Genomic DNA, 25,594 nt, shown 5'->3' on the forward strand with positions numbered 1-25,594 from the left:
ATGTCTGCCTTTCTTGAGACATATAAAACATATATGTTTATTAACGAATTCACGTGAAATAAACATTGTTCTGAGAGAGAGTTGCTCGGTCGATCAATCTGTCCGGGGTTAAAGCTCGGCTATTATAAAAGTACACGTATCTTCGCTTTAAATATGCCCATGGTAAGGTATTTAGAATGAAGCTTATATTTCTATCTTTCTTGTGACATATAAAACTCTTACGTTTATTAAGGAATCTGTGTGAAATAGGCATGGTTCTGAGATGAATGCTGCGGTTTTCGAGCTCGACGCGCGGCAATGGACGCAATACACATCCAGTGGGTGTTATTGGACCCTATACCCATTTTATTTGTGGTTGGAGCCCCATACCCATTCTATGGGTGGTTGGAGCCCCATACCCATCCTGGGGGTTGTAGTGGACGCCATACTCATCCTGTGGGTGGTATTGGACCCCATACCCTTCCAGTGGGTGGATGTGATCCCCATACTCATCCTGTGGGTGGATGTGACCCTCATACCCATCCTGTGGGTGGTATTGGACCCCTTTCCCACCTAACAGGCGGTAGGTGACAGACACAATACCGTCCTGTTTGCAGTAGTTTACCCCATAGACATTCAAATGTAACATCGTTTTCTGTTAGCGTTCCTACAAAACATTCTTTAAAGATTTTTAAAGCCAAACTATGGTATATAATATTGATTGGTGAAGCACTGTTATTCTATGTAATAATTGTATTGTAATTGTATTGTATTGTAATTTATAGTGCTTATTATAATTTACTAAGAACAACTAATATTTCTCAAAACAAAACTACGAGCCTTCAATAGGATATAGCTGATCTGTAATATTATAAGAGCATGGACAACAGTAGGTAAATTTCACAACCCATGTGGGACCTGAAAACTACAATTTTCCTTATAATTGAACCAATCACGAATATTCTGCTATCTATGTTGACGGACGGGTACTGTGACACGTAAATTGGTACGTGAGGAAGAGTTTGGGCCTTGGTAAAAAAAGTAACTGGGAATATATCACATATTTACTAATTCATATTCAACATATTGACTTTAAGCATTAAGTCATATATGTGCTGTCTTGTGTGAGAACGGGTTGCACTAAGGCATGTCTTCACTAGGACATGTCTTCACTAAGGCATGTCTTCACTAAGGCATGTCTTCACTAGGACATGTCTTCACTAAGGCATGTCTTCACTAAGGCATGTCTTCACTAGGACATGTCTTCACTAAGGCATGTCTTCACTAAGGCATGTCTTCACTAAGGCATGTCTTCACTAGGACATGTCTTCACTAAGGCATGTCTTCACTAAGGCATGCCTTCACTAAGGCATGCCTTCACTAGGACATGTCTTCACTAAGGCATGTCTTCACTAAGGAATGTCTTCACTAAGGCATGTCTACACTAAGACATGTCTACACTAAGGCATGTATTCACCAATGCATGTCAACACTAAGACATGTCCTCATCAAGATACCATTCGATGCCAAAATCAACACGGAGCCATGCGCAGAAACTATTTGTATATGATTCAATAAAAATAAAGATAACCAATTAATAATATATTAAAATCAGTCAAATAAAAACCCATATATGTTAAAAATATCCAGGGCGTCTAGGGCTAACAATGCTTGTGTTCTGAAGTTTAGTGGTTTGTTTAGAAGTTTGAACTTGACTATAACGGGGAATGCTGATGAAGAAAATTTAAAACTAAAATTAGTTTATCACAGCTTTTCTAAGCAACTTATTGTGGAACCAACACGAGAAGACAGTGTTTCAGGCACTGTGTTAGCAAATATGGAACAACAAATAAATAGCTTGGAAATTTGGAATAAATTTGGAACAGCAATCACAAGAAAATATGATTTATCATAATTTATTATGGTGGACTGTTTTGAACATGTGAGGTAGACTGTTGTGAACATGTGAGGTAGACTGTTGTGAACATGTGAGGTAGACTGTTGTGAACATGTGAGGTAGACTGTTGTGAACATGTGAGGTAGACTGTTGTGAACATGTGAGGTAGACTGTTGTGAACATGTGAGGTAGACTGTTGTGAACACGTGAGGTGGACTGTTGTGAACACGTGAGGTGGACTGTTGTGAACACGTGAGGTGGACTGTTGTGAACATGTGAGGTGAACTGTTGTGAACACGTGAGGTGGACTGTTGTGAACACGTGAGGTGGACTGTTGTGAACACGTGAGGTGGACTGTTGTGAACACGTGAGGTGGACTGTTGTGAACATGTGAGGTGAACTGTTGTGAACACGTGAGGTGGACTGTTGTGAACACGTGAGGTGGACTGTTGTGAACACGTGAGGTGGACTGTTGTGAACACGTGAGGTGGACTGTTGTGAACACGTGAGGTGGACTGTTGTGAACATGTGAGGTGGACTGTCCTACGAACGTGATGCTTACCCAGCGGAGGCTAACATGAAATATATGATATATATTCAAATAATAACTCATATAAGACATTCATTGCGAGTGAATAACAGTTACTCTCAGATGGATAACGACGGGTCTAAAGCACCTAATTGACATAAAAAATTCAATATAAGCGAGTAAGGAATGGCGGTCATTAACATCAATTTCTCCAAATAACAATAACAGTTAAAATTTATATAAGAGAAGTTAAAATATATTATGAAGTATGTATTGTAGTGCCGACAAATCCAAAATATTTTTTTCTAGATATACCAAAAAGAAGACTGAATCGTTGAGACTGAAACATGACAGGTTAACGACAATGACAAGAAATATGTGGCATTTTAGAACAAGTACTTGTTATCCATATAACGAGAACAACTTGATATTATTCCTGCAGCTAAGCAAATTTATGAAGGTGATAAAGTGTGAACGTTGTCTGGATTAATGGTTACTGGAGGAGGTGGAGTTATTAACAAATCAGTTAAGTTATGGCCAACGATTTTCAGGACCCTTGTAATGTTTGTTATTGTTCTTCAAGATTATAACATGTCATATCCATTGATTTCTCCAGGGGCCAGCGTCCCTTAAAGAGGATCAAGGCTCAAGGCCTTAGTAAGTCCTGGATCACTAACCTGTCACCTGGTATAGGACCCACACCACCCCTGCTGTCATCCCACTGTGCTGAGTCCCCAACCCCTGGTATAGGACCCACACCACCCCTACTGTCATCCCACTGTGCTGTGCCCCCAACCCCTGGTATAGGACCCACACCACCCGTACTGCCATCCGGCTGTGCTGAGCCCCCAACCCCTGGTATAGGACTAGCCTCCAACCCAGCAATCCCAGAGGGGAGTGGGGAGCCCCAATCCAGCAACCCAGGAACCCCAGGGGGGGAATGCAACACCCCAGCCCACAACCCAATTGGGCCCTCCCTACCCCCCAGCGCAAACCCTTCCTTGCCCCTGAACAATGCCCATCAGGAAACCCAAATCCTCCCCCTCCCCTTACCCCAAGTAGCCCCTGCTTTCCCAGCCCCTGGTCTTCTCCCTGCCCCAAGCAGGCCTGAGCAAGACCAGAGCCCTCTATCCCCCACTCCATCTCCCTCCAAACCCCTGTCAACTACACTGCAGGAGGGCGTGCCCTTTCCCCAAGCAATCCCTGCTCCCTCACCCCGAGGACTTCTTCCTGACCCAAGCAGGCCTGAGGAAGACCTAAGCCCTCCATCCCCCACTCCACCTCCCCCTGAACCCCTGGAAACTACCTAACAGGAGGAGGAGCCTACCCAAGTAGCAATGACCATAGAATAACTTCCTACACTTGTGGGGAGTGAGGGTGAAATTGGATATAAGAAAGTGAGCTTCAAGGTAATGTACTCAAACATTGATGGGATTACCAATAAAGCAAGTGAGCTGGCAGAAAGGGTGCAAGAAGAAAACCCTGATGTAATAGGACTAACGGAAACAAAATTGTCAGGAGTCATAACAGATGCTGTGTTTCCAAAGGACTACTATATAGTAAGGAAAGAGAGGGAAGGGAGAGGAGGTGGAGGAGTGGCCCTGCTGATAAGGAAGAACTGGAGTTTTGATGAGATGGAAATTCCGGGCTGTGACGGATTCAGAGATTACATAACAGGAACTATAACAATGGGTGGACCTAAGATAATAGTGACAGTCATTTACAACCCTCCCCTAAATGACAGAAGACCTAGACAGGAGTTTGATAGGAACAACATGGCAACCATTAATATAATAGAGAGAGCAGCTTCAGTTGCCTGCAGGAATGGCTCCAGACTCTTAATCATGAGCGATTTCAACCATGGAAAGATAGACTGGGAGAATGGGGACCCACATGGTGGTGCAGATACGTGGCGAGCTAAACTCTTGGAAATGGCAACAAGGAATTTTCTGAGCCAGCATGTCAAGGAACCCATAAGAATGAGAGGCAATGATGAACCAGCTAGACTCGACTTGATATTCACCCTGAATGAGTCAGAAATAAGGGAAGTCAAAGTTGAAGCCCCCATAGGAATGAGTGACCACAGTGTACTGACCTTTGAGTACTTGGTGGAGGTAGGGATAACCTATCCAAGGATGGGAGTAGAGGGAAAAAGACTGAATTACCGAAGAGGAAAATATGACGAGATGAGGAGCTTCCTCAGGGGAATACCATGGGAAACATAACTTAGAGATGCACGTGCAGGTCATGATGGATTTTGTCACCCAGAAGTGCCAGGAAGCTGCAGACAGGTTTATCCCCGTCCAAAAGGAGAAAAACGAAAAACAACAGAAAAACCCATGGTTCAACCAGGAATGCAAGGTTGCGAAGCAACTGAGTAAAAGAACATGGAGAAACTACAGAAATAACAGAACACCAGAGAGCAGGGAGAGATACCAGAGGACCAGAAATGAGTACCTCAGAGTGAGGAAGGAAGCAGAGAGACAGTTTGAAAATGACATAGCGAGTAAAGCCAAGACCCAACCAAAGCTGCTCCACAGCCACATCAGGAGGAAAACAGCAGTGAAGGAACAAGTGATGAAGCTGCGGAAAGGGGAGAACAGATACACAGAGAATGACAAGGTGTGTGAAGAACTCAACAAGAGATTCCAGGAGGTCTTCACAATAGAACAAGGAGAAGCCCCTGCACTAAATGAGGAGGCGGCAAACCAAGCAACCTTGGAGGAATTTGACCTCACCAGTGATGAGGTCAAAAGGTGTCTGCTGGAGCTGGATGTGACAAAGGCTGTTGGGCCAGACAGAATCTCACCATGGATACTAAAGGAAGGTGCAGAAGCACTAAGTGTGCCACTCTCTATGGTGAATAACAGGTCACTGGAATCAGGAGACTTACCAGAAAGTTGGAAGACAGCTAACGTGGTCCCAATATACAAAAAGGGTGACAGGCAAGAGGCACTGAATTACAGGCCAGTTTCCTTAACTTGTATACCATGCAAGGTGATGGAGAAGATCGTGAGAAAAAGGCTCGTATAGCATCTGGAGGGAAATAACTTTGTAACGCACCACGAACATGGGTTCAGGGATGGTAAATCGTTCCTCACAGGTTTAATAGAATTTTATGACCAGGCAATAAAAATTAGGCAGGAAAGAGAAGGGTGGGCCGACTGCATTTTCCTGGATTGTGAAAAAGCCTTTGACACAGTACCCCATAAAAGGCTGTTAAAAAAGTTGGAGCAACAGGCAGGAGTAAAAGGGAAGGTGCTCCAGTGGATAAGGGAGTACTTAAGCAACAGGAAACAGCGAGTAACGGTGAGGGGGGAGACATCAGAGTGGCGAGATGTCACCAGCGGAGTCCCACAGGGCTCAGTTCTTGGACCCATCCTGTTTCTAATATATGTGAACGATCTTCCGGAGGGTATAGACTCATTCCTCTCAATGTTTGCTGATGATGCAAAAATTATGAGAAGAATCAAGACGGATGAAGATAGACAGAGACTACAGGATGACCTGGATAAACTGGAGGAATGGTCTAGAAAATGGCTGCTAAAGTTCAACTCGGGAAAGTGTAAGGTGATGAAATTAGGCGAAGGGAGCAGGAGGCTGAACACAAGGTATCATCTGGGAGGGGAAATCCTGCAAGAGTCAAATAGAGAGAAAGACCTGGGGGTTGATATCACACCGAACCTGTCCCCAGAGGCCCACATCAAAAGAATATCATCAGCGGCATATGCTAGACTGGCCAACATAAGAACTGCCTTTAGAAACTTGTGTAAGGAATCTTTCAGAACCCTGTATACCACTTATGTAAGACCAATCCTGGAGTATGCAGCTCCAGCCTGGAGTCCATACCTAGTTAAACACAAGACAAAGTTAGAGAAGATTCAGCGGTATGCCACCAGGCTCGTCCCGGAACTGAGAGGATTGAGTTACGAGGAAAGGTTAAAGGAGCTAAACCTCACATCTCTGGAAAACAGAAGAGTAAGGGGAGACATGATAACCACCTACAAAATTCTCAGGGGAATTGACAGGGTGGACAAAGACAAACTCTTCAGCACGGGTGGGACACGAACAAGGGGACACAGGTGGAAACCTAGTACCCAGATGAGCCACAGAGACGTTAGAAAGAATTTTTTCAGTGTCAGAGTAGTTAATAAATGGAATGCATTAGGAAGTGATGTGGTGGAGGCTGACTCCATACACAGTTTCAAGTGTAGATATGAAAGTGTACACAGTTTCAAGTGTAGATATTCCCGAGCCCAGTAGGCTCGGGAATCTGTACACCAGTTGATTGACAGTTGAGAGGCGGGACCAAAGAGACAAAGCTCAACCCCCGCAAGCACAATTAGGTGAGTACACCACCCCTGCTGCCATCCCACTGTGCTGAACCCCCAACCCCTGGTATAGGACCCACACCACCCCTACTGCCATCCCACTGTGCTGTGCCCCCAACCCCTGGTATAGGACCCACACTACCCCTGGTATAGGACCCACACTACCCCTGGTATAGGACCCACACTACCCCTGGTGTAGGACCCACACTACCCCTGGTATAGGACCCACACTACCCCTGGTATAGGACCCACACTACCCCTGGTATAGGACCCACACTACCCCTGGTATAGGACCCACACTACCCCTGGTATAGGACCCACACTACCCCTGGTATAGGACCCACACTACCCCTGGTATAGGACCCACACTACCCCTGGTATAGGACCCACACTACCCCTGGTATAGGACCCACACCACCCCTACTGTGCATGGCGTGCAGATGAGCCAAGCCGCCGCCCCCTTTAATGCTCACCACGATGATCCAATTTAGAGGAAATTATCTGGAGGTGGGCCATAGAGGAGACTCCTTCAACCCCGGATGAAAGGCTGCCCATTACAGCACCCCGTGGAGGGCGGCTCTCATCATCAAAGCATTTTTATATTTGCTGTTGACGGTTCAGATATATTAAATTCCACATTAAATTGTTAAAATTAGCTTCCTCCCCTCACTCCACCTCCCCCCTCCCTACCTTTATTTAGACCGACATCGTCCATCATTATAACAAGCTGTAACTCAGAGTAATTAGGGCGTTCCATCACTGACAGTTTAGCTGGTAAATTAATGACAGTGTTCCGAGAGTGCTTTTAATGTCGCTAAATATTCGCACTTTTGACGCTGTGGTTAATGGCTTCACAATTACTGTGCATCAAGTGTGAGGACAGGTTGGGGCTGTAGCCTACTAGGGAAGATTACTAACCGGGGGCCAGATTCACGCAAGTACTTACGAACGTGTACATCTTTCCTCAATCTTTGACGGCTTTTGTTACATTTATTAGACAGTTTACAAGCATGAAAACTTGCCAACCAACTGTTGTTATTGTTATTAACAGCCTCCTGGTGCTTCGGAGCTCATTAACTGTTTCATTATTGTAAACAAAGTCGTCAAAGATTGAGAAAAGATGTACAGGTTCGTAAGTGCTTGCGTAACTGCTTCGTGAATCTGACCTCCTGACTGAGTGCCGCTAATCATTGGCTGCACTCAGAGTCAGATTGTTGCTCCAGAGTGAACGTAATCAGTTAATAAGTCAGAGTGGTGGACGTCAATGTCTCTCAGAAGGTGAAGCAAAATAGTGACTAAATCAGAGTGCAGAAATCAGAGTGTGTTAGAGTGCAACAAAGGAGTGTGAGATACAGCAAGCATGTAGTATATACAACTGACTGTACCTTTACTGATGAGTACAGTCACTCTATACTGTGTAGAGAGGCCAGGGGTTGAGCTCCGATGGAAGAGGTCAGTCACTCATCCAGAGTGCAGACTTCAGTGTTCGATGAGCCAGTGCTCAGGGCACATCTTGATGAGCCAGAACGAATGAATTCCCCCTGGATGAGCCAGAACGCATGGATTCCCCTGGATGAGCCAGAACGCATGGATTCCCCTGGATGAGCCAGAATGCATAGATTCCCCCTGGATGAGCCAGAATGCATAGATTCCCCTGGATGAGCCAGAATGCATAGATTCCCCTGGATGAGCCAGAATGCATAGATTCCCCTGGATGAGCCAGAATGCATAGATTCCCCTGGATGAGCCAAAATGCATAGATTCCCCTGGATGAGCCAGAATGCATAGATTCCCCTGGATGAGCCAAAATGCATAGATTCCCCTGGATGAGCCAGAATGCATGGATTCCCCTGGATGAGCCAGAATGCATGGATTATCCCTGGATGAGCCAGAATGCACGAATTCCACTGCAAGAGCCAGAGTGCAAAGAGTCCAGTAAGGAGCAAAGGATAACAAAGAAACTCAATTAGAAACAAGCCACTGGATGCAAACGAGGCTGTTTGGAATATAGAATGTGTGCTAGCTATGGAAGAGCCTCCACGCCCTACCAATGCAGAGCGTGGAGTGTCGACTAATCTAGAAACAAAACAGCTTGTGTGTTTGTCCGTCTATCAGCCCGCAGTTGAAGGCCAGGTGGCGGCGGCGGCGGCTACCATCGCTCAACTCTACATGGTGAATTGTGGTTGAATGGAGTGTGTCAAAGTGAGGGTCGACCCCATGCCCCTTCTCAAGTAGGATTGTCTTCTATTGCGTCACCCAGGGACTCCTATGTAGTCTGAAATGTGCGTTTGGTTGTCCACAGTGAGCATGAACACATTGTTCAACCCTCTTGAGCCTATTGTTCAGCTGAACATATTCAGCCTTGAACATATTCAGAACTGTGAATCAGCATTACACTTGGATATTTTGGTCACTTGGTGGGAAGAGGGACGAGGGAGGGAAGGAAGGAGGGAGGGAAGGAAGGAGGGAGGGAGGGAAGGAGGTAGGGAAGGAGGGAAGGAAGGAGGGAAGGAGGGAAGGAGGGAGGGATGGAAGGTGGGAGGGAGGGAAGGAGGTAGGGAAGGAGGGAAGGAGGGAGGGATGGAAGGTGGGAGGGAGGGAAGGAGGTAGGGAAGGAGGGAAGGAAGGAGGGAAGGAGGGAAGGAGGGAGGGATGGAAGGTGGGAGGGTGGGAAAGGAAGAAGGGAAGGAGAACATTAGAAGGTGGGAAGGATAGAAAATGTGATAGTGAGAGAGAACAAGTAGGAAAAGAGTGAGAGAACGGTTGGGAGGGAGTGAGAGAGACTAGGCGGAAGTTAGAGAGAGAGTGTGAGTGAGGTAGAGACGGAGAGAGACCCGGGCGCCCCCGGGTATCCTATCCAGCACGTACACAATTAACCCACAAGCATCCTTCAAAAAGTACAGACATCATACATAATGCTACCGGTCCTCGGGAAGGTTAGGTTCGGGCAATTTAGTACATCATTTTAGTGACGTTGTGACCACTTGGGTGGACCACCTTCTTCCTCCCCCCAACCACTCCTCCTGTTTAGATAGCACTCTTTGTAACTATCTTCTTGGGGTTATCTTGAGATGATTTGGGGGCTTTAATGTCCCCGCGGCCCGGTCCTCGACCAGGCCTCCACCCCTAGGAAGCAGCCCGTGACAGCTGACTAACACCCAGGTACCTATTTTACTGCTAGGTAACAGGGGCATAGGGTGAAAGGAACTCTACCCATTGTTTCTCGCCGGCGCCCGGGATTGAACCCGGGACCACAGGATCAAAAGTCCAGCGTGCTGTCCGCTCGGCCGACCGGCTCCCACAATTATGTGGACCTTCGTACATATATTGACGTAATGGACAATTTGCAAAAATTAGTACTATTCATAAACTTCGGGTAAAAATATAGCTAAAAAACAAACTTAAATATTCTTAGGCTTAGTATAGTACATATATGTACTTTATTAGGCCTCAGATAGCTTGTATTAGGCCTAGGGTGGGTTAGGTTAGGTTTTATTAGCAACACGAGGACAATACTTTTACCTGGTTTGTCCAAATTCAATATTAAATTATTGTATTTATTTTTATTATTTATTTTATTATTTAATTACATTTCAATATTATATTTGTCCAAATTAAGTACTCTCAGTACAGAAGGCTGTGCTCTCCTCCCACACCCCAAACACGCCGACTAGAGCCACGGTACCTATAGTGCAGGCAATGTCACAGTCACGAGACTAAACACACAATTCAACCCACACATTCTTGATAACTTGAACTGCACCTAAGGCTGTTGATTACATGCACTGTTGAGGTATTTCCTGCAATGGCAATAGTAGACGCTCGGTCTGATAAGTCTACCTTCTGTCAGAAGACGGTTGTCATCACGATATTTGTCCACAACAAACGATGGTTACCACTGACAGACAGTCTTCCTCTCTCACACGACAGTCTGATCATATGTTCAAAAAGGCTGGTAATTTGCCACGGAGTAATTTTGATACCTCACCATCACCTATATCACCTTCACGGGGGTATACATACCTCACCTTCACGGGGGTATACATACCTCACCTTCACGGGGGTATACATACCTCACCTTCACCTCCATCACCTTCACGGGGGTATACATACCTCACCTTCACGGGGGTATACATACCTCACCTTCACGGGGGTATACATACCTCACCTTCACGGGGGTATACATACCTCACCTTCACGGGGGTATACATACCTCACCTTCACGGGGGTATACATACCTCACCTTCACCTCCATCACCTTCACGGGGGTATACATACCTCACCTTCACCTCCATCACCTTCACGGGGGTATACATACCTCACACAGCAGTCACTCATCACCTTCGTCATCAACTGTCAACTTAGTGACTTATACATCAATCTTGTCGCTTAAAATTCACCGTAACTCCCGACACGTTGCAACATCCGGTGCTCATCTTGCGCGATACTGAGCTTCAACTAACAATTTGGGCTGGACGGTAGAGCGACGGTCTCGCTTCATGCAGGTCGGCGTTCAATCCCCCACCGTCCATGTGGATGCGCACCAACCCTTACTGTCATGCTTACGTTACCTCGACGTTGCTACGTTCGCTAGTTAGTGATGCTCCTCGCTTCTAATACTTGATTCTATACACTTACCACACTGTAATTTCTAGGGACAATTGGGCAATTTAACCACGTAATTACCGTTCACTGCAACATTTTCTACGATGTACTGTTAACCAAACCGTGACGAACAAAATTACCATTACCGATAACAACACCAAGATTATATCACTAACCTCAATGTTAGGGTCCTCGCCTTGCTCACCATCCCAGTGTATCAGTCCTTGCTGGGCAGCCCTCAGGTTGACAGCTGCTGGGTCACCGCAACTCTCCATGCAAACTCCATCTAGTTTTCCAGCAAGTTTCGTTCTATATCGCTCATTTGGGCTCCTCAGTCAGACCAATCACAAGCTAGACACAACAAGACCTCGAGGGATACCACCAGTAACTCACCAGCAGTAAACAGCATTACCAAGCACCAGGGGGCCAGCAGACACACTTACTGACACCAGAACACAGTGAGGGTCCTTGGCCCAGTCGGCCGCCTCGTGACGTCTCAGGTCACCTCTGATTAGGTCACTAGGACACACGGAGAGGTGGTGACAACGGTCGGAGAGGTGGTGACAACGGACGGAGAGGTGGTGACAACGGTCGGAGAGGTGGTGACAACGGTCGGAGAGATGGTGACAACGGACGGAGAGGTGGTGACAACGGACGGAGAGGTGGTGACAACGGTCGGAGAGGTGGTGACAACGGACGGAGAGGTGGTGACAACGGTCGGAGAGGTGGTGACAACGGTCGGAGAGATGGTGACAACGGACGGAGAGGTGGTGACAACGGACGGAGAGGTGGTGACAACGGTCGGAGAGGTGGTGACAACGGACGGAGAGGTGGTGACAACGGTCGGAGAGGTGGTGACAACGGTCGGAGAGATGGTGACAACGGACGGAGAGGTGGTGACAACGGACGGAGAGGTGGTGACAACGGTCGGAGAGGTGGTGACAACGGACGGAGAGGTGGTGACAACGGTCGGAGAGGTGGTGACAACGGTCGGAGAGGTGGTGACAACGGACGGAGAGGTGGTGACAACGGACGGAGAGGTGGTGACAACGGTCGGAGAGGTGGTGACAACGGTCGGAGAGATGGTGACAACGGACGGAGAGGTGGTGACAACGGACGGAGAGGTGGTGACAACGGTCGGAGAGGTGGTGACAACGGTCGGTGAGGTGGTGACAACGGTCGGAGAGGTGGTGACAACGGACGGAGAGGTGGTGGCAACGGACGGAGAGGTGGTGACAACGGACGGAGAGGTGGTGACAACGGACGGAGAGGTGGTGACAACGGACGGAGAGGTGGTGACAACGGTCGGAGAGGTGGTGACAACGGTCGGAGAGGTGGTGACAACGGTCGGTGAGGTGGTGACAACGGACGGAGAGGTGGTGACAACGGACGGAGAGGTGGTGACAACGGACGGAGAGGTGGTGACAACGGACGGAGAGGTGGTGACAACGGACGGAGAGGTGGTGACAACGGACGGAGAGGTGGTGACAACGGACGGAGAGGTGGTGACAACGGACGGAGAGGTGGTGACAACGGTCGGAGAGGTGGTGACAACGGACGGAGAGGTGGTGACAACGGACGGAGAGGTGGTGACAACGGACGGAGAGGTGGTGACAACGGTCGGAGAGGTGGTGACAACGGACGGAGAGATGGTGACAACGGACGGAGAGGTGGTGACAACGGACGGAGAGGTGGTGACAACGGTCGGAGAGGTGGTGACAACGGTCGGAGAGGTGGTGACAACGGTCGGAGAGGTGGTGACAACGGTCGGAGAGGTGGTGACAACGGTCGGAGAGGTGGTGACAACGGACGGAGAGGTGGTGACAACGGTCGGAGAGGTGGTGACAACGGTCGGAGAGGTGGTGACAACGGACGGAGAGGTGGTGACAACGGTCGGAGAGGTGGTGACAACGGTCGGAGAGGTGGTGACAACGGACGGAGAGGTGGTGACAACGGTCGGAGAGGTGGTGACAACGGTCGGAGAGGTGGTGACAACGGTCGGAGAGGTGGTGACAACGGTCGAAGAGGTGGTGACAACGGACGGAGAGGTGGTGACAACGGTCGGAGAGGTGGTGACAACGGTCGGAGAGGTGGTGACAACGGTCGGAGAGGTGGTGACAACGGTCGGAGAGGTGGTGACAACGGTCGGAGAGGTGGTGACAACGGACGGAGAGGTGGTGACAGTAGTAGGGATGACATGCCACAGAACATTTTTTTTTTCAGGTCAAATATCGTCTGTGCGGGCCATGGTTTTCAGGTTCCAAAGGGAAAATATCGTCTGTGCGGGCCAGGGTTTTCAGATTCCAATATCGTCGGTGTGAGCCAGGGTTTTGAGGTTCCAATATCTCGCGTGTGAGCCAGGGTTTTCAGGTAAATTTTGTGTCACAGATTTTAGAAGTATGGAATTCTTATGAGAAAAATAATTTCCAAGACATAGAAGTTTGTTAAGGCCTTATGGGACAAATTCAAGTATCGTATATAGCTCTTTAGGGTTTCCATGAGAACTCTACGGACATGTTTTACATGTTTTCAACTTAGAAAAATCGTCTATGTAATCCTTAGTTATTCATATAAATTTAGAAAATCACCTGTGTAAGTCATGGTTTTCAAGTCTCATACCTCACACCCCCCTCCCTCCCTCCCCCTTACCTCGCAATCTGTCGCGTCACCTTTATTTACTTTACGCCCGGACAGCCAGACCTCTTATCTTATCTTCTCCATAATAATATCTGGACCGTCCCTCCTCTCTCTCTCTCTCCTTTCATTCAGTTCAGTTCAACTATTTTCCAACATCGTATGTTTGCTCCTTTTCATTAAGCAAGTCAGTTTTACACAAATAAATCATGTTAGTAAGCAAGTTCTAGCTCACGTTCCCCCACCTTAGTCCCCTGTCATATAATGAATACTATCATTCCAATCCCTCTAAAATTTAAAAATAATCATATTTCAAATGTAGTTCAATACAGTAATTTAGTTACCAAGCTCCAGCGCTTGTCCTCCGCCTTAGCTCTCTCTCGTATCTTCGTTAGTAACAGTCCAATTTCCCTGAAATTTTTACCCTCTGTATTTCAGGCTCCGTAAATAAGATCAAAACAGTTATCGAGCTCCAGCGCTTGTCCCCCACCTTAGTTCGTTTATACAAGATCGTTAGTAACAGTCCAATTTCCCTGAAATTTTTACCCTCTGTATTTCAGACACCGTAAATAAAATCAAGTCAGTTATCGAGCTCCAGCTCTCGTCCCCGCCTTAGTTCTCCTTCGTATCTTTGTAAATAACCCATCAATTTCCCTAAAATTTAAAGCAGACATACTTCAAAGTTAGTAAATAAAATCAAGTCAGTTATCGAGCTCCAGCTCTCGTCCCCGCCTTAGTTCTCTTTCATATCTTTGTAAATAAACCATCAATTTCCCTGAAATTTTTACCCGCTGTATTTCAGACATAGTAAATATGAAGTAAACAATTATAAAACTCTAGCTCTTGTCCTCCGTCCAAGTTCACTCCTGTAAATTCATTACTCTCAGTCCAAATCCCCCTGAGATTTAAACACCCAACTACATTTTCAGACATAGTAAATAAAAACCAGTTCAGTTATCAAGTTTCAACTCTTGTGCCCCAGCTTAGTTCATTTGTACAAGTTCTTTATTTTCCAACTAAATCACCATGATATTTAAGATCACCTTATTTCTAACGTAGTAAAATTAATCGGGGCATTAACCAAGCTACATTTCCTCAGCCTTAGATCATCAAACATAATTATATCCGACCAAGTTCCTCTCCTGCCTATCTGTTTATCAGAATAATTACATTACCCTCCCCTCCCCAACGTATCCAAACCTTCAATAATCGTACTGTATTTGCATATTTTCTCTATATTCAGCTATGTTCTTCACTTTTTGTCCATGTTTTCTGTGTTCACTCCATGTTCTTCAAATATTCACAGTCCCATTCAGTTCATATTTTCACAAGTATCTCCATTTTTTCTGTAATCTTTCTCTTAGTCTCATTACTTTCTCTACAAATTCTAGTCATATTTTCTATGTTTTCATGTTCATCACATGTTCTCTTTACAACTTTTATACTCAATATTCATGCTAACTTCCATATTTTTGTGTTCTTTGTCAATATTCATGTTCCTCTACAAGTTCATGTTCCTCACAAGATCACTTCGTTTTTCACCTTCACTTACATGTTTTCTACTTTCTTTGTCATATTCTCCATGTTCTTCACATGTCCATTGTTCATTCTTTGTATTCCCTATTCTCCTTATCATGTTTTCATGTTCTCTGTAAGTTCATATTCCCAGCATGTTCACTGTATTCATCAACTTTTCTTACATGTGTTCTTTGCCATGTTCCCCATATGTTCTCTGGGTTTTTCCCCTTACATGTTATTTAACGTTCCTTAACTAAAAAAATCTTTCGCCAATCAACTAAAAACATAGTCACTTTCGTCATTTCTCAACTAAACTTATTATCCAGTCAACTAAAAATAGTCAGAAATAGCCTCGTTCAACACTGTTCTTAACTAAAACAACCTTTCTCTTAGCTAAAAATTGTCAAAGGAAACTTCTTTCAGCACTTTCTTAACAGCCGCTATGTTTCATCAAGAAAAATTGTCAAAGGAAACTTTCCAAAACTGTTCATAACTAGCTTTTATCCATCGTCAATCAACTAAAAATAATAACTTTCATCATTTCTTAACTAAACTTATTCCCCAGTCATCAGAAAATAACCATGTTCTTCATGTTTCATTGTCATTTCATAACTAAAATTATCCATCAATCAACAGAAAAAGCCATGTTCATCATGTTTTGTCTTTTTGCTTAACTAAAATTATGTTTTGTCAAGTAAGAAAAATAACCAAAGATATCTTTCATCGCTGTTCTTAACTGACATTATACTTTGGGGGAGCACAAAAAATAGTCTCCCTCGTCATGTTTTCTCTTTTTCCATAACTAAAAGTATTCATCAGTCAACTAAAAAATAGTCACTTCATCATGTTTCCTTGTCATTTCTTAACTGAAATATCACTTCTCTCATCAGAAAATAGTCATGTGTAGCCTCTTTCCAACACTGTTCTTAACTAAAGTAGCCTTTCACTTCGCTAAAATAGTCATATTCATCATTGTTCCTAACTAAAATTATATGTCGTTAAGTAAGAAATATAGTCAAAGACTCTCTTCGAGACATCAAGGACTTACTCAAAGACATCAAAGTTGCACTCAAAGACATCCTTTGAGACATCAAAGACATCCTTTAAGACTTCAATGGGACTCTTCGAGATATCAAAAGACACTCTCAAACACTCAAAATTTACTTGCATCCTCAAAGTTAATCTCAGAGGCATAAAAGTTATTCTCGGAGCTATCAAAATTAATCTCTAAAACAACAAAAGTTAATCTCTGTCATCAAAGTTGATCTGCAAGATATCTTCGAGACATCAAAGTTACTTTTCATTACATCAAAGACGCATTCAAATACTACCCATGTTCTCAGAAGTCATTCTCAAAGTCATCAAAGTTATTCAAAGAGCTAACAAAAGTTATTCTCAGAGTCACTTTCGTTCTTCAGAGAAACTTTCCAAAACATCTTTGTTCATCAAAGTTATTCTCAGAGTTAACAAAGGTAATCTCTAACTCACTCTCGTTCATCAAAGTTGTTTCAAAGACATCAAAGTTAATCTCAGAGTTATCCAAAGATATTCTCATGTCCACAAAAGTTAATCCAAGAGACGTCAAAGTTAATCTCAGACATCTTCGTTCATAAAAGTTATTCTCAGAGACATCTAAAGTTATTCTTTAAGACAACAAAGTCTTTCTCAGAGTCATCAAAGTTATTCTCAGAGTCACCTTTGTTATTCAAAGAAGCCTTCTGAGACATCCTCGTTCAACAAAAACTATCCTCAGAGCCATCAAAAAGTTAAATACAGTCGTCAAAGTTATTCTCTAAGTATCTTTTCGTTCATCAGAGAAGCTTTCTAAGACATCTTTGTTCATCCAAGTTGTTCTCTAAGACATCAATCTTGTTCTCTAAGACATCAAACTTGTTTTCAAAGTCATCAAAAGTTAATCTAAGACATCTTTTTTCATCAAAGTTATTTTCAGAGACATCTAAAGTTATTATGTAAGACATAAATGTTATTCTCGAAGTCATCAAAGATATTTTCAGAGACATCTAAAGTTAAATTCTATGTTATAAAAGTTATTCTCAGAGCCATCTAAAGTTAATCTTGGTCATCAAAGTTGTTCTCTAAACATCAATGTTGTTCTCCAAGACATCAAAGATGTTCTCAAAATCATAAAAGTTATTCTCAGAGTCACTTTCGTTCTTCAGAGAAACTTTCCAAAACATCTTTGTTAATCAAAGTTATTCTCAGAGGCATAAAAGTCATTCTCAGAGCTATCAAACTTGTTCTCAAAGTCATCAAACTTATTCACAGAGTCATCAAAGTTAATCTAAGACATCATTTTTCATCAAAGATATTCTCTCTAAACCATCAATGTTCTTCTCTAAGACATAAAAGTTATTCTCAGAGTTACTATGTTACCTTACTTTACCTATCTTACCTAACCTAACCTAACTTTACCTATGTTACCTTACCTTACCTACCTTTTCCTAACTTATCCTGCTTAACCTATCTTACCTAACTTTACCTATGTTACCTTACCTTACCTACCTTTCCTAACTTAACCTGCTTAACCTATCTTACCTAACTTTACCTATCTTACCTATCTTACCTAACTTTACCTATGTTACCTTACCTTACCTACCTTTCCTAACTTAACCTGCTTAACCTATCTTACCTATCTTACATAACTTTACCTATCTTACCTAACTTAACTTTCATAACCTAACTTTACATATCCTAACATAACTTACCTTACCTTCCCTATCTTACCTAACTTTACCTATCCTAACATAACTTACCTTACCTTCCCTAACTTAACCTAACTTTACCTATCCTAACTTAACTTACCTTTCATAACCTAACTTTACCTATCCTAACATAACTTACCTTACCTTCCCTAACTTAACCTAACTTTACCTATCCTAACTTAACTTACCTTTCATAACCTAACTTTACCTATCCTAACATAACTTACCTTACCTTCCCTAACTTAACCTAACTTTACCTATCCTAACTTAACTTACCTAACTTATTCTGCTTAACATAACTTACCTAACTTTACCTATCTTACCTAACTTAACCTGCATAACCTATCTTACCTAACTTTACCTATGTTACCTTACCTTACCTACCTTTCCTAACTTAACCTGCTTAACCTATCTTACCTAACTTTACCTATCTTACCTATCTTACCTAACTTTACCTATGTTACCTTACCTTACCTATCTTTCCTAACTTAACCTGCTTAACCTATCTTACCTAACTTTACCTATCCTAACTTAACTTACCTTTTCATAACCTAACTTTACCTATCCTAACATAACTTACCTTACCTTCCCTATCTTACCTAACTTTACCTATCTTACCTAACTTAACCTGCATAACCTATCTTACCTAACTTTACCTATGTTACCTTACCTTACCTACCTTTCCTAACTTAACCTGCTTAACCTATCTTACCTAACTTTACCTATCTTACCTATCTTACCTAACTTTACCTATGTTACCTTACCTTCCCTACCTTTCCTAACTTAACCTGCTTAACCTATCTTACCTAACTTTACCTATCCTAACTTAACTTACCTTTCATAACCTAACTTTACCTATCCTAACATAACTTACCTTACCTATCATACCTAACTTAACATAACTTACCTTACCTTCCCTATCGTACCTAACTTTACCTATCCTATCCTATCCTAACCTAACTTGCTTTACCTAACTTAATCTTACATTCCCAAACTGATGTATCCTAACTTATCTAGTCAAACCAGACATGATCTAACTTAAGTATTCCTTCTTGTCTTTGTGTTTCGTCAATCATTGTCTCATATTCATTTATTAATTTCATTAGTTAATTTCTCAAATGGTCACTTAAGCATTTCAAGTGCTATTTTGTTAGAGATTGGATATTTAAGCATTTCAAAGAATTATAATTTCTCAAATGGACGTTTTTGCATTTCAAGTGCTATTTGTTAGAGATTGGATATTTAACCATTTCAAAGGATTTTTGTTATATATGGGAACTCACTCGTTTCAAGGGCTAATTTCTCAAATGGTAATTTTTGCAGATCAAGGGTTATTTGTTAAAGTTCATCAAGTTGCCCATAAGTTGTATTTATTATGTTTGTTATCATATGTTCTTATTCCCCAACCCCTTAACCTAACCTCTTGTAATCTTAGTGTATTAGTAGGTTCTATCTTATGTTCTTATTCCCCAACCCCTTAACCTAACCTCTTGTAATCTTAGTGTATTAGTAGGTTCTATCTTATGTTCTTATTCCCCAACCCTTTAACCTAACCTTTCAGATGTAGTTTGTTGAATATATTATCCTTTAACCTAACCTTTCAGATGTAGTTTGTTGAATATATTATCCTTTTCCTAACCTTTCAGATGTAGTTTGTTGAATATATTATCCTTTTCCTAACCTTTCAGATGTAGTTTGTTGAATATATTATCCTTTTCCTAACCTTTCAGAAGTAGTTTTGTTTCTCCTTTTTGTATATTTTTACCCAAACCTTCCTTCCTTCTTTACTTTGATTCTCCTACTCCTTCTAACCCTTCTTTTCTATCTCTCTCCCTTATTCTCTCTCTTCCTCCCCCTCTCTCTCCCTCATTTGCTCAAATGCTCTCTTGTTTCTCAAATTCAAGTCTTATTGCTCCCATTCTCACACCCTCATTCTCATTCACTTAGTTTTTCTTTTTCTCAATTCAAGTCTTAGTGCTCCCATGCCCACACTCTCTCTCATTCTCTCTTCTTTGGTCCCATTTTCTTCCGCCCCCTCTCTCTTACTCCTTGCTCTTCTTTCATGCTCTCACTCCCTTGAGCTCTTGTTTCTCAATTTCAAGTCTTAGTAGATCTGATTCTTTACTATTGTAATTTTATTATTACTATGATAAAGAATGAACTTATATGTGAAAACAAAGTAAAGAAGGAAGGAAGGTTTGGGTAAAAATATACAAAAAGGAGAAACAAAACTACTTGTGAAAGGTTAGGAAAAGGATAATATATTCAACAAACTACATCTGAAAGGTTAGGAAAAGGATAATATATTCAACAAACTACATCTGAAAGGTTAGGAAAAGGATAATATATTCAACAAACTACATCTGAAAGGTTAGGTTAAAGGATAATATATTCAACAAACTACATCTGAAAGGTTAGGTTAAAGGGTTGGGGAATAAGAACATAAGATAGAACCTACTAATACACTAAGATTACAAGAGGTTAGGTTAAGGGGTTGGGGAATAAGAACATAAGATAGAACCTACTAATACACTAAGATTACAAGAGGTTAGGTTAAGGGGTTGGGGAATAAGAACATATGATAACAAACATAATAAATACAACTTATGGGCAACTTGATGAACTTTAACAAATAACCCTTGATCTGCAAAAATTACCATTTGAGAAATTAGCCCTTGAAACGAGTGAGTTCCCATATATAACAAAAATCCTTTGAAATGGTTAAATATCCAATCTCTAACAAATAGCACTTGAAATGCAAAAACGTCCATTTGAGAAATTATAATTCTTTGAAATGCTTAAATATCCAATCTCTAACAAAATAGCACTTGAAATGCTTAAGTGACCATTTGAGAAATTAACTAATGAAATTAATAAATGAATATGAGACAATGATTGACGAAACACAAAGACAAGAAGGAATACTTAAGTTAGATCATGTCTGGTTTGACTAGATAAGTTAGGATACATCAGTTTGGGAATGTAAGATTAAGTTAGGTAAAGCAAGTTAGGTTAGGATAGGATAGGATAGGTAAAGTTAGGTACGATAGGGAAGGTAAGGTAAGTTATGTTAAGTTAGGTATGATAGGTAAGGTAAGTTATGTTAGGATAGGTAAAGTTAGGTTATGAAAGGTAAGTTAAGTTAGGATAGGTAAAGTTAGGTAAGATAGGTTAAGCAGGTTAAGTTAGGAAAGGTAGGGAAGGTAAGGTAACATAGGTAAAGTTAGGTAAGATAGGTAAGATAGGTAAAGTTAGGTAAGATAGGTTAAGCAGGTTAAGTTAGGAAAGGTAGGTAAGGTAAGGTAACATAGGTAAAGTTAGGTAAGATAGGTTATGCAGGTTAAGTTAGGTAAGATAGGTAAAGTTAGGTAAGATAGGGAAGGTAAGGTAAGTTATGTTAGGATAGGTAAAGTTAGGTTATGAAAAGGTAAGTTAAGTTAGGATAGGTAAAGTTAGGTAAGATAGGTTAAGCAGGTTAAGTTAGGAAAGATAGGTAAGGTAAGGTAACATAGGTAAAGTTAGGTAAGATAGGTAAGATAGGTAAAGTTAGGTAAGATAGGTTAAGCAGGTTAAGTTAGGAAAGGTAGGTAAGGTAAGGTAACATAGGTAAAGTTAGGTAAGATAGGTTATGCAGGTTAAGTTAGGTAAGATAGGTAAAGTTAGGTAAGTTATGTTAAGCAGAATAAGTTAGGTAAGTTAAGTTAGGATAGGTAAAGTTAGGTTAAGTTAGGGAAGGTAAGGTAAGTTATGTTAGGATAGGTAAAGTTAGGTTATGAAAGGTAAGTTAAGTTAGGATAGGTAAAGTTAGGTTAAGTTAGGGAAGGTAAGGTAAGTTATGTTAGGATAGGTAAAGTTAGGTTATGAAAGGTAAGTTAAGTTAGGATAGGTAAAGTTAGGTTAAGTTAGGGAAGGTAAGGTAAGTTATGTTAGGATAGGTAAAGTTAGGTAAGATAGGGAAGGTAAGGTAAGTTATGTTAGGATATGTAAAGTTAGGTTATGAAAGTTAAGTTAGGTAAGATAGGTAAAGTTATGTAAGATAGGTAAGATAGGTTAAGCAGGTTAAGTTAGGAAAGGTAGGTAAGGTAAGGTAACATAGGTAAAGTTAGGTAAGATAGGTAAGATAGGTAAAGTTAGGTAAGATAGGTTAAGCAGGTTAAGTTAGGAAAGGTAGGTAAGGTAAGGTAACATAGGTAAAGTTAGGTAAGATAGGTTAAGCAGGATAAGTTAGGAAAAGGTAGGTAAGGTAAGGTAACATAGGTAAAGTTAGGTTAGGTTAGGTAAGATAGGTAAAGTAAGGTAACATAGTAACTCTGAGAATAACTTTTATGTCTTAGAGAAGAACATTGATGGTTTAGAGAGAATATCTTTGATGAAAAATGATGTCTTAGATTAACTTTGATGACTCTGTGAATAAGTTTGATGACTTTGAGAACAAGTTTGATAGCTCTGAGAATGACTTTTATGCCTCTGAGAATAACTTTGATTAACAAAGATGTTTTGGAAAGTTTCTCTGAAGAACGAAAGTGACTCTGAGAATAACTTTTATGATTTTGAGAACATCTTTGATGTCTTGGAGAACAACATTGATGTTTAGAGAACAACTTTGATGACCAAGATTAACTTTAGATGGCTCTGAGAATAACTTTTATAACATAGAATTTAACTTTAGATGTCTCTGAAAATATCTTTGATGACTTCGAGAATAACATTTATGTCTTACATAATAACTTTAGATGTCTCTGAAAATAACTTTGATGAAAAAAGATGTCTTAGATTAACTTTTGATGACTTTGAAAACAAGTTTGATGTCTTAGAGAACAAGATTGATGTCTTAGAGAACAACTTGGATGAACAAAGATGTCTTAGAAAGCTTCTCTGATGAACGAAAAGATACTTAGAGAATAACTTTGACGACTGTATTTAACTTTTTGATGGCTCTGAGGATAGTTTTTGTTGAACGAGGATGTCTCAGAAGGCTTCTTTGAATAACAAAGGTGACTCTGAGAATAACTTTGATGACTCTGAGAAAGACTTTGTTGTCTTAAAGAATAACTTTAGATGTCTCTGAGAATAACTTTTATGAACGAAGATGTCTGAGATTAACTTTGACGTCTCTTGGATTAACTTTTGTGGACATGAGAATATCTTTGGATAACTCTGAGATTAACTTTGATGTCTTTGAAACAACTTTGATGAACGAGAGTGAGTTAGAGATTACCTTTGTTAACTCTGAGAATAACTTTGATGAACAAAGATGTTTTGGAAAGTTTCTCTGAAGAACGAAAGTGACTCTGAGAATAACTTTTGTTAGCTCTTTGAATAACTTTGATGACTTTGAGAATGACTTCTGAGAACATGGGTAGTATTTGAATGCGTCTTTGATGTAATGAAAAGTAACTTTGATGTCTCGAAGATATCTTGCAGATCAACTTTGATGACAGAGATTAACTTTTGTTGTTTTAGAGATTAATTTTGATAGCTCCGAGAATAACTTTTATGCCTCTGAGATTAACTTTGAGGATGCAAGTAAATTTTGAGTGTTTGAGAGTGTCTTTTGATATCTCGAAGAGTCCCATTGAAGTCTTAAAGGATGTCTTTGATGTCTCAAAGGATGTCTTTGAGTGCAACTTTGATGTCTTTGAGTAAGTCCTTGATGTCTCGAAGAGAGTCTTTGACTATATTTCTTACTTAACGACATATAATTTTAGTTAGGAACAATGATGAATATGACTATTTTAGCGAAGTGAAAGGCTACTTTAGTTAAGAACAGTGTTGGAAAGAGGCTACACATGACTATTTTCTGATGAGAGAAGTGATATTTCAGTTAAGAAATGACAAGGAAACATGATGAAGTGACTATTTTTTAGTTGACTGATGAATACTTTTAGTTATGGAAAAAGAGAAAACATGACGAGGGAGACTATTTTTTGTGCTCCCCCAAAGTATAATGTCAGTTAAGAACAGCGATGAAAGATATCTTTGGTTATTTTTCTTACTTGACAAAACATAATTTTAGTTAAGCAAAAAGACAAAACATGATGAACATGGCTTTTTCTGTTGATTGATGGATAATTTTAGTTATGAAATGACAATGAAACATGAAGAACATGGTTATTTTCTGATGACTGGGGAATAAGTTTAGTTAAGAAATGATGAAAGTTATTATTTTTAGTTGATTGACGATGGATAAAAGCTAGTTATGAACAGTTTTGGAAAGTTTCCTTTGACAATTTTTCTTGATGAAACATAGCGGCTGTTAAGAAAGTGCTGAAAGAAGTTTCCTTTGACAATTTTTAGCTAAGAGAAAGGTTGTTTTAGTTAAGAACAGTGTTGGACGAGGCTATTTCTGACTATTTTTAGTTGACTGGATAATAAGTTTAGTTGAGAAATGACGAAAGTGACTATGTTTTTAGTTGATTGGCGAAAGATTTTTTTAGTTAAGGAACGTTAAATAACATGTAAGGGGAAAAACCCAGAGAACATATGGGGAACATGGCAAAGAACACATGTAAGAAAAGTTGATGAATACAGTGAACATGCTGGGAATATGAACTTACAGAGAACATGAAAACATGATAAGGAGAATAGGGAATACAAAGAATGAACAATGGACATGTGAAGAACATGGAGAATATGACAAAGAAAGTAGAAAACATGTAAGTGAAGGTGAAAAACGAAGTGATCTTGTGAGGAACATGAACTTGTAGAGGAACATGAATATTGACAAAGAACACAAAAATATGGAAGTTAGCATGAATATTGAGTATAAAAGTTGTAAAGAGAACATGTGATGAACATGAAAACATAGAAAATATGACTAGAATTTGTAGAGAAAGTAATGAGACTAAGAGAAAGATTACAGAAAAAATGGAGATACTTGTGAAAATATGAACTGAATGGGACTGTGAATATTTGAAGAACATGGAGTGAACACAGAAAACATGGACAAAAAGTGAAGAACATAGCTGAATATAGAGAAAATATGCAAATACAGTACGATTATTGAAGGTTTGGATACGTTGGGGAGGGGAGGGTAATGTAATTATTCTGATAAACAGATAGGCAGGAGAGGAACTTGGTCGGATATAATTATGTTTGATGATCTAAGGCTGAGGAAATGTAGCTTGGTTAATGCCCCGATTAATTTTACTAGGTTAGAAATAAGGTGATCTTAAATATCATGGTGATTTAGTTGGAAAATAAAGAACTTGTACAAATGAACTAAGCTGGGGCACAAGAGTTGAAACTTGATAACTGAACTGGTTTTTATTTACTATGTCTGAAAATGTAGTTGGGTGTTTAAATCTCAGGGGGATTTGGACTGAGAGTAATGAATTTACAGGAGTGAACTTGGACGGAGGACAAGAGCTAGAGTTTT

The 25,594-nt window shown here is 41.2% G+C and overlaps 1 protein-coding gene across 1 annotated transcript in view; it reads left to right on the forward strand.

Annotated features, from left to right (window-relative positions):
* Positions 1-11,961: 11,961 nt before the first annotated feature.
* The window catches only part of LOC138370009 (uncharacterized), a 29,965-nt gene continuing 16,332 nt past the window's right edge, over positions 11,962-25,594 (forward strand). The window contains exon 1 of the mRNA XM_069333776.1: positions 11,962-13,524. Coding sequence (XP_069189877.1) covers positions 11,962-13,524 — 1,563 coding nt within the window. The remainder of the gene's footprint in view (positions 13,525-25,594) is intronic.

Source organism: Procambarus clarkii, chromosome 30, assembly GCF_040958095.1.
Source record: "Procambarus clarkii isolate CNS0578487 chromosome 30, FALCON_Pclarkii_2.0, whole genome shotgun sequence".
Classification (NCBI taxonomy): domain Eukaryota; kingdom Metazoa; phylum Arthropoda; class Malacostraca; order Decapoda; family Cambaridae; genus Procambarus; species Procambarus clarkii.